General features: G+C 41.6%; 1 protein-coding gene across 1 annotated transcript; it reads right to left on the bottom strand.

Annotated features, from left to right (window-relative positions):
* Nucleotides 1-4,746: 4,746 nt before the first annotated feature.
* Nucleotides 4,747-6,540, bottom strand: cart3 (cocaine- and amphetamine-regulated transcript 3). The gene is made up of 3 exons (XM_085162375.1): nt 6,181-6,540; nt 5,508-5,591; nt 4,747-5,382 (listed from the first exon to the last, which is right to left on the bottom strand). Exons 1-3 carry the CDS (start codon nt 6,367-6,369, stop codon nt 5,275-5,277), a joined length of 381 nt encoding a protein of 126 aa, XP_085018501.1. The 5' UTR covers nt 6,370-6,540; the 3' UTR covers nt 4,747-5,274.
* Between the last annotated feature and the right edge of the window lie 8,623 nt (nt 6,541-15,163).

Below are 15,163 nucleotides of genomic sequence, written 5' to 3'. Positions count from 1 at the left end.
GGAATAAGTGTGCGGTCAACAACGCTGTCTGCCTTTAGCTCCACCATGATTTCCCAAGTGGTAACACGCCCACACACACGCTGAGCTCACAGAGGAGCAAAGGGGACATTAAAAAGTCAACGTTTCATTCCAGACTCGACTGCATTATTGATGGCAGGTGGCAGAGAGGAAGGGTGGCTGCGTGGATTTAGCACAGGGCTGAGGAAGATCAACAAAGAAGCTTCAATATTCATTAAGAGTGAGAAGTTAAGAAAACACATCAGTTATTGAGTCCAATGAATGAATATTTCTATTATTTTAACATGTAATGAGACTGCGGCTTGACTTTCATAAGCAACAAATGATGATTATTAAGTATGAAAACAATGAACGGTTCGATGCACTGAAGACATAAAACAACTACAGCAGTCACCTTTGTACATGTGAAACAGACTCATGCCAAAGTACCTTCCTGCAGCAGAATTATTATTAGTGGTGCACTAAGAGTTCTGATGTTATTGTTAGTGGGGCTGATATAAACTGCTGCCTATTGAATCATCAGTGTCATACTTGTGTGTGAAATCTTCAAAACAAACAAACAAACAAACAAACAAACAAACAGAAAAAAGCTACAGCTGTATGATAACTGAGTAGGTGAATAAAGACCTGTGAGCGTGTGCGAATGCACTTTGTTTCCTTCTGTGATACATCTGTAAAGTATCTTTGAACTTGACAAAAGTGAAATTTTTTTGAAATCGTGTAAAAGAGGATGAAGTAACTCTGTCCTTCGAGTTCTGATTGAGAGAGTTACCGAACTCCGGTTTTTGGGAGTAATGATGATAAATTAACATGGAAATCTCATTTTGAAAAGAGGTGGTTAAAAATATTTATATTTTGGACAATGTCCGAGATATATGATTATATGGCAATGCGTATTTCATATTTCTCAGTTACTGTGCTGAAGTGTGGGGAATACATGTGCGAGAAACATAAAACCTTTATACTTGTTACAGAAGAAAGTGAATTTATTCTTCTTCCAGGGCGTGTGTGTAGGAAATGAAATACTGCTGAACCATGTGTGAAACCACTAAATAAAATGAAATAAAGTCTTCTTCTCTCCAGAGCATACCTCCACCTCTCCAGGCTCGCTTCTACATGTTCCCTGCTCTGTCCTTACACCTGTGCTCTGCCCCACAGTCTCTCTGCCCGAGGACACTGTGGGGCATTCAACATCACTCCTCTGATTAATAGCTTCAAACTCACAATCCTGTCCTTCACTCTCTCCAGCTCAACAACACCACTCACACCCTCGTCCTTCAGGATTACCCTTCTCCTCATATTTAGATCATGGCAGAACAGTTTAAATCCACCCCCAGGGCTCTTGACCTTACTTCTCTTCCGCTTGGTTTCCTGCACACACAAAAATATATCTGGCTTCTTTTTCTTCTTTATCAGTCATAGTCCCAGATTTAGTGTCCCCACTGTCCCCTTCCTTCTTGTCTTCGGCCAACAGTTTCAACCAGCACCCTGCTGGCCAATAGCACCGGAGGTGGATGCTGTTAACCTGGGCCCCGACTGATCCGGTAATGAAATTCTTTATGATCTGCATGTTTGATTTGGCTGAATTATTTCAGACGGTCTAAAAAATATTTTTGTATTAGTTTATACAATATGTGCATACAGAGACTCTCTCTGTCTCTGTATGCTCAAAATGACAGAATGAAAATGAGAAGAACACTTTGAAAACCCGTCAGATAACAATGGGGGAAATAAACTATGCTGGATATCTGAACTCTATCTGGACTGGGTAATGTGTTGAACAGATGCCACATGGTGGAAGCCTGCAGAGAGCTGAATTCAAAGTGAAAATGATGCAGCGGGCTATGTTTGCAGTAACTGAGAATCGTGCTCGTTTTAATGGCTCCCACATGCACGTATGCGTGCCCGATAACAATCTGAGGTTCAACTTGGCAATGTCTGATGGACCAGAGGTGTTATACTGGGTTTAGGTCTGGTGAGTGTGGGGACCAGTCAGTGGTATAAATCCCTTCATCGGGAACTCCTCCTTCAGGAACCCAGGACCCATTGCACCGGCATAGGGTCTGACAGTGGGTCCAGGGCCTTCATCCTGATATGTAATGGCAGTCATTGTGCCGTTGTCTAGCCTGTAAAGGTCTGTGTGTCTCTCCATGAATATGCCTCCCCAGCCCATCACCAAACTGGCCATGCTGACCGATGTTACAGGGAGCAAAATGTTCTCCACGGCTTCTCCAGACCCTTTCACATCTGTCACATGTGCTCAGGGTGAACCTGCTCTTCTCTGTGAGAAGCAGAGCGTGCCAGAGGTGGACCTGCTGATCCTGGTGTTGTATGGAAAATGCCAGTCAGGCTCCACAGAGCGGGGAAGTGAGAACAGGGCCCAGTAAAGGACGCTGGGCCTTCAGCCACCCTCGTGAAATCTGTTTCAGATTGTTTGGTGACTCTCTGAGCTGACACATATCAACAGCAAAAACACCCAGCGTGAGATTTCCCTTCACTTTACACGACTGTGGCTGTGCCGAACATGTCACGTCCGGTGTGGCAGACGTGTGGAATTGGAGATAGGACCCAAAATTGCGGCAGCTCTGGTGCAGATGAGTGTTTATTTAACAAAAGAAAATACAAACAGCAATGGCGTGGGTGAAGGTGAAACAGGAAAACCTAAACTGGGTAAAACTAACAAAACAAACCAAAAACGAAGATGCAGGGAGGTCCGGGGAAATACATACGGGGAGACCGAGGGGAAATAACACAGACGAACCAGCAACGACTAAGACAGAAGACACGACTTAAAAACACTCAGAGAACACAGGGAGATTACACACAGGTGGGGGGACACAGCTGGGAGTGATTAACGTGACGGAGGCAAACTGAAAACACTCACATAAGACGCAGACCTTCACAATAAAACAGGAAACATACACGCAAAGACACAGACTAGGAAACGCGGACTTAACACAGGAATAGATGGGCAGAACAGAATAACACTAAACAGGAGGAACAACAGAACCAAAATCACACTAATAGAAAACACAAAACGCTGGGTCAAAAGGACCCAGGATCATGACAGAACATTTATAGAAAGCTTTTCTGGAAATTAAGAACAAATAAATTAAGATTCAGTGACAGTCTATTTTTTTTTGTGTGTCTTCCTCTTTTCCTCCTGTAGCTCCATCTTCTCCATCTTCAGCACCTCCACCTGCACATGTCCAAACCATCTCAGCTTTGACCGCTCGCCTCGGGCTGATGTACTCATTTACCTCAGCCTTGAATCTTTTCGGCGGTGCCACTGTCTCCACACTTTGTTTTAGGTTTTTTTGTGTGTTTGTTGTTGTTGAAAATGTCTGGTGTTTAATGTATTTTATGTACGTTGTAGTTTATTAGGAAGAGAAGGTGACTCTGGCAGATGCTTTGGAACGAAACGCTGGCTCAGTTTCATTCAGCGTACACGAGGCAGGGATCCCTGCACTCTGTCAAAACAATGACATGCATTGTTTTCAGTGACATGTGTTACTGCTACTGTAGACGTGATTTTGTTTAATCATAATTTGTGTCAAGTAAGTTTTAGGTTGCCACCAAGAAAAAGCTGTAATTATTTCACCTCCTCCCTGATGGAAACTCAAAACCTTTTGCTAAGCATTAAAAAAATATTATTAGATTTTTATAAGTTTTTCAAGTTTCTAGTACCAAGTTTCTGGAAGTTGTCATTATTTAAAATTGCACCTGCAAGTTTCCTGATGATTTGTCGTGTTTTGTATATAATGGCTCGCTCCAAACAGGATCCTGACTGTGTGCAAAAGCTGCGAGCGTGCTGGATTCTCAGCTGGTAGATTCTCTCAGGCTCATTCATTGTGCAGCAAGATGAAAACATCGATCCAGGGCCACACGACTGTTTTCAGCCAAAAGAAGAACAAGACATCCTCAGCAGATGGTTTGACCCCCACTGAGCTCCTGTCTCAACATTGCAGTCAGATTAACTGTAGCAAGTTCTCCCAGGTGCTTCAATCACGCTATCTTGAATACTTGCGTGAGAGAAAGTGCACTGAAACTAGAGAGGATGTCTTAAAAGCGAAGGCTTGTTTATGTTACTTCGCTGATTCATAAAAATTCTTCATGACATCGCTTTTGTGAGCATCCTTCCTTCGCTTTTACTCCATGAAACCTTTTCACGGTGCTGCTCACTCCTTTAATTCAGCCCTAAACATTTCCCTCCATCAGCATAAAATCAAAGCGCTTTTCCAAAACTCTGCGCAAACATCAGTGTGCAAGTGTTTCTGAACGAAGACGGGTTTAAGTTGAAACGACCAGATTCGCGAGGTTACCTGTACAAGCCAAGAACGAAATCGTTTTACGTGACGTTTGTGTTGAGCTTATATCTGACATTATCAGCCTGAGGCTGCCCCCTGTGAAAGTGATTAAGCGGCTCAGTGTTTTGGCGCAGTGACAGTGTGGCTGAGACGTGGCAGTCACTCTGCGCTTTCCCTGCAGTAATATTAGGTTTAATTTTAAGCCCCTCTGTCACCGGAGCAGCCTGGCCGGCCCCAGGAGGTGTGACGTCACTGGCGAACGTCACTGTTTAAATATTGACTCCCTCAAATCCGTGAGATTATCTAAATACTAAAAATAAAAATAAAAAGTGGAAAACGTTGCATAACTGATTTCAAGGGAGCTGGCCTCTGTTTACGTGCCCGGAGGCAGTTTTAAAAGAACATGCACTCAGTCCGCTGCTTTACAAAACAAGATGGTCCACAGTTTATTATAATTATGAGTCATACACAAAACATTCATCTGAAACAAAACAGACCAGGGTCGAGAGACAGACCGGACTAGCCCAGGTGAAGAATCACTACAATGTTCCCATAATATTGCTGCTGAGACTTTACAGCGTGTATGTGGTCCTCGGGTGGGTTAATTGTGCAGGGTGGGTTATGCCTTAACTCCTATTACATCACAACACGCATCCTGTGCTTTTCCTACTGACATAAAGTGGTTGGGAGCATTTACAGGAACTTTATGGTACTTTGTGGCTCATCTTCAATCCATCGCCACCATCCTTACACAGACTCTTTATAGTATTTTTCTTTGATAATATATACTTTCAAAATATATACATATCACAGAATACTCTTTTTTGTAAGGGTTGGACAGCCACCTGCTCCTCAACGGCATCATAAAAAATATGATAGTAATTACAGAGAAATAGAGTGCGAGTTTGTTTTCCCTCTGTCTCAATGCTACATTCAGATCCGGACAGGCTCATAAGCACTTCAGCAGGAAGAAGTTGCAGAAAGCTCCCCGGGGACAGTCGCACATCTTGCCGATTCGAGCGCCTTTCCGCACGGCGCACTGCTCCCCGATGTCACACTGAGAGGCAGAGAGAGGGACACAACCAGAGGTTCGCTTCATTTCCACCCGCCACTGCATGCACCAAGGGCATGCCATTTCATACTACTACTACTACTAATAATAATAATGATCATAATAATTACCGTTGGGACTTGGCCAAATTTCTTTTCCCATAAAGGCAGCCGTTTAGCCTGCAGCTTTTCCAAAACTTCTTGGAGAGCTCCGAGCTGTCGGAAACAAACACAAAACCATTAATAAAGATAATGTGGTTTTTGGAGTGGGATACAAATATATTTATAAAATAAAATTTATATAAAATATATTTATGGAACATGCAAATGAATTAAAAGCCACGAATAAAATAAAAATCTAATCTGTTGGTGATTTTCTTAAAAGTTGGAATTATTAATAAGTAACTATACAAACAAAGCCATATTTATGTAAAACGACACAAATCGCTGAGGAAAGGTGTTTCTTCTTTTTCTTGTTGTTTGTGTTGTATTAACTACACTGGGTCCGAGTTTCATTACCGGGAAGAATCCTGCATTCATGCGTAAAATGCGACTTTCTTTTCACTCTCAGCTGTTCACAGAGCTCAGCTTAGCGTCACATTGTTGCTCTTGACTCTTGTTGTCAGCGGGCTTCATAGACTATAAATAAAATGGTCTTAATTTTATTTTTCACAGCATAACTAAAAGGTTTTTTTTAAGGGAGAAAGAGAGGAAAAAACAGTAACGGTCTTGATAAAAGAAGAAAGCTCTCCGCTGTTAAACTTGCGCCGTGTGTCTGCATGCGTACTCCGGGTGCAGATCTTACCAGCTGCTTCTCGCTGGTCAGGTTCGGACCTTTGGGGTAGAAGTCGCGCAGGGCTCTGGGGCTCAGCTCCTCCTCGGACTCGGAGTCCAACACTTCGGCTCCAGCGGCGCTGGAGAGCAGCAGCAGTGCGCACAGGAGCGCCCCGCTGAGCAGCCTGGAGCTCTGCATGGTCCCAGTGCACGGCAGCATGTCGCCCCTTTTGCCGGTCTCAAATAGCCGCTCCACCGCTCCAAACACCTTTTTATCTGACTAGTTGCATCTGCTCGCTCCACCTTATCCTTTGATTTTTTTCTATTTGTCATGCGTAACAGCTGCCTTGGGTGAGTCATGCCGCAAAAGTTGCTGGGCAAAATATGCCTCCAAAAGTCAACAACAACAGCAGCCTGCGTGGGGTCGTTACTTAGAGTGCAAAGGATTACTCCTTACTCCTTAGAAGAATGGAAAACTAATTGGTCTTTTCTAAGAAGCTCAAGATCAAGTTCAAGCGGCATTAGGTCAATCACCTGATTAAATTTCAGCCATGAGAATATAACTGCAGTCGGCAAACACTGTTGGATTTACAGCCTCAGGATGTTCAACTTCACAGAAGAGCAAAAGATGTGCTTGAGTCACCCAGCAGCCAGAGAACAGGGCTGTATTTAGTATTCCACCTATAGAAGAAGTATGGCACAATGCGTTACTTTTCTCTTATTGTTTTCCCAGAGTGCCATTTCCAGGCTCTCCAGCATTAGAACTTAGTGACTCAGTCTTTTATGCAGTGAATTACCACAAAAACAAGCAGTGCTGGTTGAAAACGGCTTGTAAAGTAACAAACCGACTTCTAATCAGCCTGTACGTTGATTAGAAGTCCATTTTTTGCATTTTGAAGCATGTGAGAGATTTTTATTACCAACTGCTCAAAAGGAAATGGTGATTTATTTCGTTATTTCTGCAGCATTTATGACACTAGTGGGGAAAAAACAGGTACAAGTTTCCGAGTATATTTCAGGTTTATACTGTATTACAAAGTGTTATGGAAAATAATCAGATGATTTTATTTTTTAATATCTGCATATTTGAACTCCAAAAGCATCAGAACTCACACTGGGGAACATAAACAACATTAAAATAATCCATATTTTGCAGAATAATCAGCTCCACCGCGCACTTTTCCACCTAACATGATCTGTACCCTGCAGCCACAGAATCATATCATTTTATCTCTTATGCAACCACTGAGTCTGCGGTAACAATGCAAATGATGAATGTTTACACAAAATATGGGCGGACAAGCGACAGCAGTTGTCTCTCCCATTGTATTCTTAATCCTGCGGCTGAGTTTTCCCTGTGCGCTGCATTGATCGCGGGTATCAGAGCTGCCTGCGTCGGGTCCACCGGCGGAGATGGAGGAGCAGGAAGCTGCTTTGATTGTACTCGAGACTGCATGACTCATGTCTCCCTCTGTGCCAGCTTTAATGACTGAGACGCCAATTTGACATTCCATTCAAAACCACCAGGCTATTCCATTCACAACCTCGGCTTCACTAGTTTTTGTATCGTATCTCTGAAAGTCTTTTTGCCACAGGCTTGCATTGCCTTTGGGGTCACTTCCTCCTTCTGATTGGTTTCTTCTGGTGCTTTCAGACATAAAATGTAACCTTGAAGACCATAAAGTGAGTTACCTCAATCAGCCAGTTTTTGAATTGTGCATAAATAAACAGATTTCGGGAAGCAGTGCAAGGAAAACAATATAATAGATGTTTTCACTATTTCAGAAAAAGCATATTAGGGGATTTTTGAGGGGAAGCCATGAGTTTAAAAATAGGCTTAAATATTTATTTTCATATCAGTGATTTTATTTTTGTGACTCAGGGCAGGACAACGAGCTGTAAACACAGCAGACATATAATCACTGCCTAATTTACATATCCAGTGACCACAGAGCAACAGCAGCACTCATTCGGTTTTCTTTCTCTGGCTACCTCAGAATTAACCCTCCACACTTTGTGGTTTGTTTTTTCTGTCTCTAACAAGTACCCCACTCTTCTTTACGTCTGCGGTCACATATGGTCCACTTTGATCTTACGTGGGTCGGACCCGTGACACGCCTCTTTTTGTCAGTGTAAAGAACTTTACATTTAATCCCTGAGATATTTTAATATGACAAAAAGAAGCGCAAGTTCAACAACACAAGTCAGTTTTCCTATATAATAAAGACCTAACCCTAACCCTGCTCCTGTAGTAAGTAAAAGAAGTCTGTCAGCACGACTCTTTGGGCTAAACTGAAATAAATCCGTAAAATGATGTTCTGGTAGCTCACTGCCCAGACTGTCCTGTAATTATAAAACAGAAAGCATTTGATAATTGACAGATTATGTCTGTTTAATTACACATCATACATTTCTGTACTAAACAGTGAAAAAAACAGCAACTTTTTGTTATTGTTGTTTATCTGGAACTTATTTACTCTGCTGTAGTATGAATGGTCATGTGTGAGGTCATCAGTTCCATTTCTATAGCACCAAGACACTTTATATTGTAATGCAAACACCCTACAATAATGCAGACTTATGAAAATATAGGTAAATATTCAAAACTGATGCTCTCCTTCACATTTTCCAAAGCCACCCTGTGGGCCACAGCGGGGTATTGGCCTGGTGCAGTTGGACATCTCAACAGGTGAGCAGGTGGTGAAAAAGAATTAACTTACGGTTAACAAAATGTGTTGTACACACCTATATTATTTTTCTGTCACCTAACACACAGTGTCAGCAGGAGAAAAACAGGAAAGGAACAGAGGTGAGAGAGCAATCCACTGACCAGTGAGTAAATGCACACAAGCTAAACACCACAGAGAGAAACGGGGTAATAACGTACCAGCGAGTTCAGACAGTAACGAAGCAGGAAGAGAAGAGAGGTTAGAAGGACAAACACAGAAAACCACATGAGCAAAAAGATGCTTAAAGATGGCCAAAGAATAAGTCAGGAAGGAGAAGCAATCACCAGGAGAAGGAAGGAAGGAAGGACAGAAGGAAGGAAGGAAGGAAGGAAGGAAGGACAGACAGATGGAAGGAAGGAAGGAAGGACGGAAGGAAGGAAGGAAGGAAGGACGGAAGGAAGGAAGGAAGGAAGGAAGGACGAAAGGAAGGAAGGAAGGACGGAAGGAAGGAAGGAAGGAAGGACGGACGGATTGAAGGAAGGAAGGAAGGACGGAAGGACGGAAGGAAGGACAGACGGAAGGAAAGAAGGAAGGAAGGACGGACAGAAGGAAGGAAGGAAGGAAGGAAGGAAGGAAGGAAGGAAGGAAGGATGGACGGAAGGAAGGAAGGAAGGACGGACGGAAGGAAGGACAGAAGGAAGGAAGGAAGGAAGGAAGGACGGAAGGAAGGAAGGAAGGACGGAAGGAAGGACGGAAGGAAGGACGGAAGGAAGGACGGACGGATTGAAGGAAGGAAGGACGGACGGACGGACGGAAGGAAGGAAGGAAGGAAGGACGGAAGGACGGAAGGAAGGACAGACGGAAGGAAAGAAGGAAGGAAGGACGGACAGAAGGAAGGAAGGAAGGAAGGAAGGATGGACGGAAGGAAGGAAGGAAGGACGGACGGAAGGAAGGACAGACGGATGGAAGGAAGGAAGGACGGAAGGAAGGAAGGAAGGAAGGACGGAAGGAAGGACGGACGGACGGATTGAAGGAAGGAAGGAAGGAAGGACGGAAGGAAGGACGGAAAGAAAGAAGGACGGACGGAAGGAAGAGCGGATGGAAGGAAGGAAGGAAGGACGGGCGGATTGAAGGAAGGAAGGAAGGAAGGAAGGACGGACGGAAGGAAGGACAGACGGATGGAAGGAAGGAAGGACGGAAGGAAGGAAGGAAGGAAGGACGGAAGGAAGGACGGACGGACGGATTGAAGGAAGGAAGGAAGAGCGGACGGAAGGAAGGAAGGAAGGACGGACGGATTGAAGGAAGGAAGGAAGGACGGAAGGAAGGAAGGAAGGACGGAAGGGAAATTTTGCCTCAGTCAGAAATATTATAATTCTGATCACTTATCAGTACATATCCATATATTTTTATCTATAAAAAGAAAGCTGACACTTGTGAGTCTTTATCAAAGGTGTGAGCATCACAGCAGATTCCTTTGTGTTGAAGTAACTGAGAATAAAACACAGAAAAACATGAAGGCGGTTTTCCTGGTCTGGGTTTTTATAGCAGATGACCTTAAAAATATTGTGCAATAGATCAAAAATGAAGTGAAGCAGAGTAAAGTTACAGAGGTGTTATTAGAGACACAGCTAAGCATTTTGCAATTTTGCATAATTTTAAAAAGTTTCAATTTGTTCAGTATTGAACAGCAGAAATGAGGCTTTCTTGTCAGAAATAAGTAAAAAAAAAAGTCCGACACCGTAGTCTGGTGGGTAATAAGTAAGCGAATAATACAAAAAGCAGAGATTTTTAGATGGGAAACTATTCCTGAGAGAGAGAGAGAGAGAGAGAGAGAGAGCTCTACATGAAGTGTGATTTTATCGTGGTGGAAGCAAAACAACAAAAGTCAGAGGGAATTCATGACGATGTTTATGTGAAGCGAAATGTGAAGCGTAATTTGGATCGTCTTTGGCTGCTGGTTCAGTCAATATTGTCAATATTGTTTGGATAAAACCTGCAGCTTCAGATTCCAGCGCAAAAAGGACATAAACACAAAGCGCCCACTGATGCTTTAAAATCAGCGAGCTGTCGGCTTTCAGCCCCGACGGCGTGTCCCTGCCGTCGGGTGAGAAAGGCGACATCTCACTGATACAGATGCGTCGGCGGGTCGAGCTTTGTGTCTTGAGTCTTTGTGCAGAATACATGTACCTGCTCTCATATACTGTTGTAGCTGTTGGGGGTTGTAAAAATTTTGTGAGGTTTAACCTGAGATTCTGGCGTTTCTGGCAAAATAAATTTATATTTAAAATCGACTCAGGATTTTAATGAATCGATATCACGTTATCCAAGCCAGAATCGATTTTAATCGATAAACCGATAATCAAAACCCACCCCTAATGCATATAATCCATGATTATACAGTTGCCTATTTTCAAGGGCTCAGATGTAATTGGAGAAAAGTTATTCCAAGGAAACGCTATTGCTTTGTACATGTTCCATTAAGTAGGCAGGAAAACTGTACAGACATGATTCCTGCTCTAGCATTTCACCCGCTATGACAAAGCAAATCCATCCGAACTGAGCGGGAACAGTTTGCTGGTTCATGACTCAGTTTCCCAGGATTAAGCCTAATCCTAGACCATAAACTTTTTTTCAGTGGAGGTTTTCAGTGATTTTTTTTTTTTCTTTTAGTCTGAGAATAGCCTTAATCTATGTCTACTAAACCTTCGAAATAAAACACAGATGAACTCAGTGACCAAGGTGTATGATCACATGATCCTTTCTATCATTTAAAAAGTCAAGTGAACAACTCTCTCCATCAAGGCCAGCAGGACTTCACAAAAGAAAATATAGCATTTGGATTAAACTAAGATCAATATGTGCTCAGATTAGACAAATATCATATTCTTACTTTAAAACTTGATGAAATCAGTGTGATACGCTACAGAGTGTAAGGATGTGTCTTGATGCTTGCGCAATCATCCAGGTGACGAAATCCCAAAAAGTTGATTGTGTCCATCTGGATGTAGCATTTCCAGTGGGAGAAAATGCAACGTCCAGATGAACACGATCAACATTTTGGGATCAGTAATGATGTGGTGTCAGATTCAACCTCACAATACGGACAATGAACTGAAGACGAGAAGTTTTCGAAGGCTAAAAAAGCAGATTATTCTGCCAAGACCGAGTCAATCCATTGATCGTCTTAGAATGAACTAAAAAAGAGGGACCTGGCCATCCAGATAAATAAATCAATAAAATTCTATCAAGTTAAGGATGTGTATTCACAAGTAGAAGTTAAGGTTAACATTTTAACCAAACAAACCTGTTAGAGGTATGTGGGAACAAAGACGTCCACACATGAAGGACCTGAATCCCACCCACACCCTCGTCACACCACAAGGAGGTACAGATGCAAAAACACAACAAATCAAAACAAAAAAGACAAGTCATAATAAAACTGACCACACACAGATGCATATGTATGAAATCAACAGTGGGAGTAAGATGTAAAAGTAGCCGTAACTTTCATGAGTCAAGCACCGCAGTCAAGTTTCCAAAGTTTTTGTTATAAATATGAGACAGTTTGATAAAAATCACATCCTAAATATGTAAAACTGTGAGGGGAAATATTTCTAATTAAATAAAAAAGCCTTAAAGTTCAAAACAGATAAAAATTCCACCTACATGGTTGACAACAAGTAGGTAAAAGTAATCCATTTGTCAACGCCTGGTTTGTTCACTTTGCTATCCATTGATCCCTGTGCAGACGCTCCCAGCAGCAGGTACAGCCCACCTGCTGCTTCGCTCATGTTTCTGCTCAGGAAACTGCAAGAACAGATGTGCTGAATATCTGAGAGGCGATGGCCAAACACGATGTTATGTAGATCCATCAAACTGACTTTGAGGTTTTTGCTCTACACCTACTCATACTTTTTCAAGCACCTGAAGTTGCTGGAGGTCTCTTTGGGTCTGTATACCTAACAGCTGTTTCTCAACATTGTAACATTATCAGTGTTAGTTATCTCCACTCTGCATATGCAACTTTTTGCCACTGCTGGGAGCTGCTGCTGTTCCTGAGGTCAGGACTCAGGGTGAGTGTCATCGACTTTCAGACGTTTGTGTTTGCCTGAGAATAAAATCTAAATATTCCAGTCATCAATTTACCTTTTCTTCCGCAAACAACTCAATTTTCTCGACCCCATTTTTATTGAGATATTTTTAGATGAGTGTCTCAGTAACTAATGAATGGATCTGTCACGCATGGCCGGTGTAAATGGACTGATTCTTATATAGCGCTTTTCTACTCTCCCGGAGTACTCAAAGCGCTTTATACAACACGCCACATTCACCCAATCACACCCATTCTCACAAGCACTTTCTCTATACTTAGTGCTTTCTGACTACATGGATGCATCGGGGAGCAAATTGGGGTCAGTATCTTGCCCAAGGATACTTGACATGCAGACTGGAGGAGCCAGGGATCGAACCACCAACCTTCTGATCAGTAGGTGACCTGCTCTGCCTCCACTGTAGGTGTGTTTGTGGAGCAGACCCAAAAGCAGACGAGGGAACTGAATCTTTAACAAAAAGCTGTTTATTTTGGGATGGTGTCAAAAACAGAAAACAAGGCAAAACATACTGGGACAAACTAAACTAAAAACTCAACTGGGAGCAGCTAAATGACTTTCATAACTAGAACATGAAACCAAACAGGTACATGCAAAACATGAACGTGAGCAGTAGACACAAGCAGCTGTGACCAGACGTGGAGACCACAGACAACGGCTGTGTCCCAATTCAGGGTCGGCACGCTTGAAGTACACGCACTACGCATACTACGTACGGTGCGTACGTACGAGAAGTGCGGAAGTGAGAGGCTTGTGAAATGGGACGGTCTAGCCTTCACACACACACACACACACACACATATATATATATATATATATATATATATATATATATATATATATATATACATATACATATATACATATACATCTATATACATATATATATACACATATACATACATATACACATATATATACATATATATGTATATGTATAGTGTATACACAGTCTCAGGTGTATACACTGCTACAAAACAGCACAAGAGAAGGAGGATTTAGTGATTATGTGTTATTACGAAACAAGAAGAGTTCCCAGATGGTACAGTGGACACATGTGTGACTTCTGTGATTAAAGCATCTTTCTTTCAGCTTAACGAGTGAACCGTCAGCTCGTTCAAACACACGTTAAAGTCTGTTTGGCTCGACACCACCGAACAGAGGCAGCAATATAACATTAATAGTGCAGTGAATCCTGCTTGTGCCGTGATATTCAGGACTGCAAACCAAGCAGCATCACTGACTTTCAGCCTGTTGTGTTTGTGGATATATGACTGACTTTAATTATGCACAAAATCATCAGATTCTCTGTAAGATTAAGGTCGACTATATATATATTTTGAAGAAGAGGCTTTAAAACCAAGTTAACGCTGAAAGTACAAACATCACTAATGTCACATAACTTTGCCGACATGTGGCCAACAGTAATGTTTTAATTTTTTTCGTTATTAAACATTCGCACATAAATAAGTGACATCATATTCAGTACTTTTTTTTTTATTATTATTTTTATTATTAGTAAAATTAACATACAAACAAAATGCACCATATATTACACATTCAGAGAATAAACATTCCTTACATATTAGCAACTTTCATACATAGGAAAGAGAAAATATAAAGATGGGGTCACATAATTTAACAGATTATTAACTCACTAAATCAAAATCTTCCACAAACTAAAAGAGCAGCCTTTTTCTTCTTAACCAAAGTCAAAGATTTAACCAACAGGTTTAAGTCGTTTTTCCAGTAAGCTAGTGTTGGTTTGGTCTTAAAAAAATGACATTTATGTATAAATTGCTTGCACAAGATTAATAACACATTAACACCATAAGTAGCTTTATTTTCTTTCAAAAACACTCCAAACATTATCATATTTAAGGTAAATGGGGTAATTTGAATCCCACTGGAATAAAGCCAGGTATGAAAATCCAACCAAAATATTTGTATAAAATTGCACAAAAAGAATAGATGGTCCAAATCCTCCTCTTCTGTTTCACAAAATACACAATTACCAGTTTCTATTTTGAATCTATCACTAAGGAGTCTATTTGTCGGGTAAATTTTATTCAAAATTTTAAATTGGACTTCTTTCCCTTTAGGAGGGATAGGGAAGGTGATATAATCAGTTCTTATTCTTTCAATTTCTTCCCTTTGGAAATCTTCTAATATGTAATTACGTCTAAGTAAATTTGGAGAATAAAGACACCTTAATGAAGATCTTAGAAACTTATTA

This window comes from Neolamprologus multifasciatus, chromosome 1, assembly GCF_963576455.1.
Source record: "Neolamprologus multifasciatus chromosome 1, fNeoMul1.2, whole genome shotgun sequence".
Classification (NCBI taxonomy): Eukaryota; Metazoa; Chordata; class Actinopteri; order Cichliformes; family Cichlidae; genus Neolamprologus; species Neolamprologus multifasciatus.
This window is presented reverse-complemented; position numbering and strand designations above follow the sequence as displayed.

Excerpts from the sequence above, each read along its gene's own strand:
- cart3 (XM_085162375.1), bottom strand. The coding sequence starts at position 6,369 with ATGCTGCCGTGCACTGGGACCATGCAGAGCTCCAGGCTGCTCAGCGGG. Across the intron at positions 5,592-6,180 it reads TGACCAGCGAGAAGCAGCTG|CTCGGAGCTCTCCAAGAAGT; the intron begins GTAAGATCTGCA and ends TGTTTCCGACAG. Across the intron at positions 5,383-5,507 it reads AATTTGGCCAAGTCCCAACG|TGTGACATCGGGGAGCAGTG; the intron begins GTAATTATTATG and ends TCTGCCTCTCAG.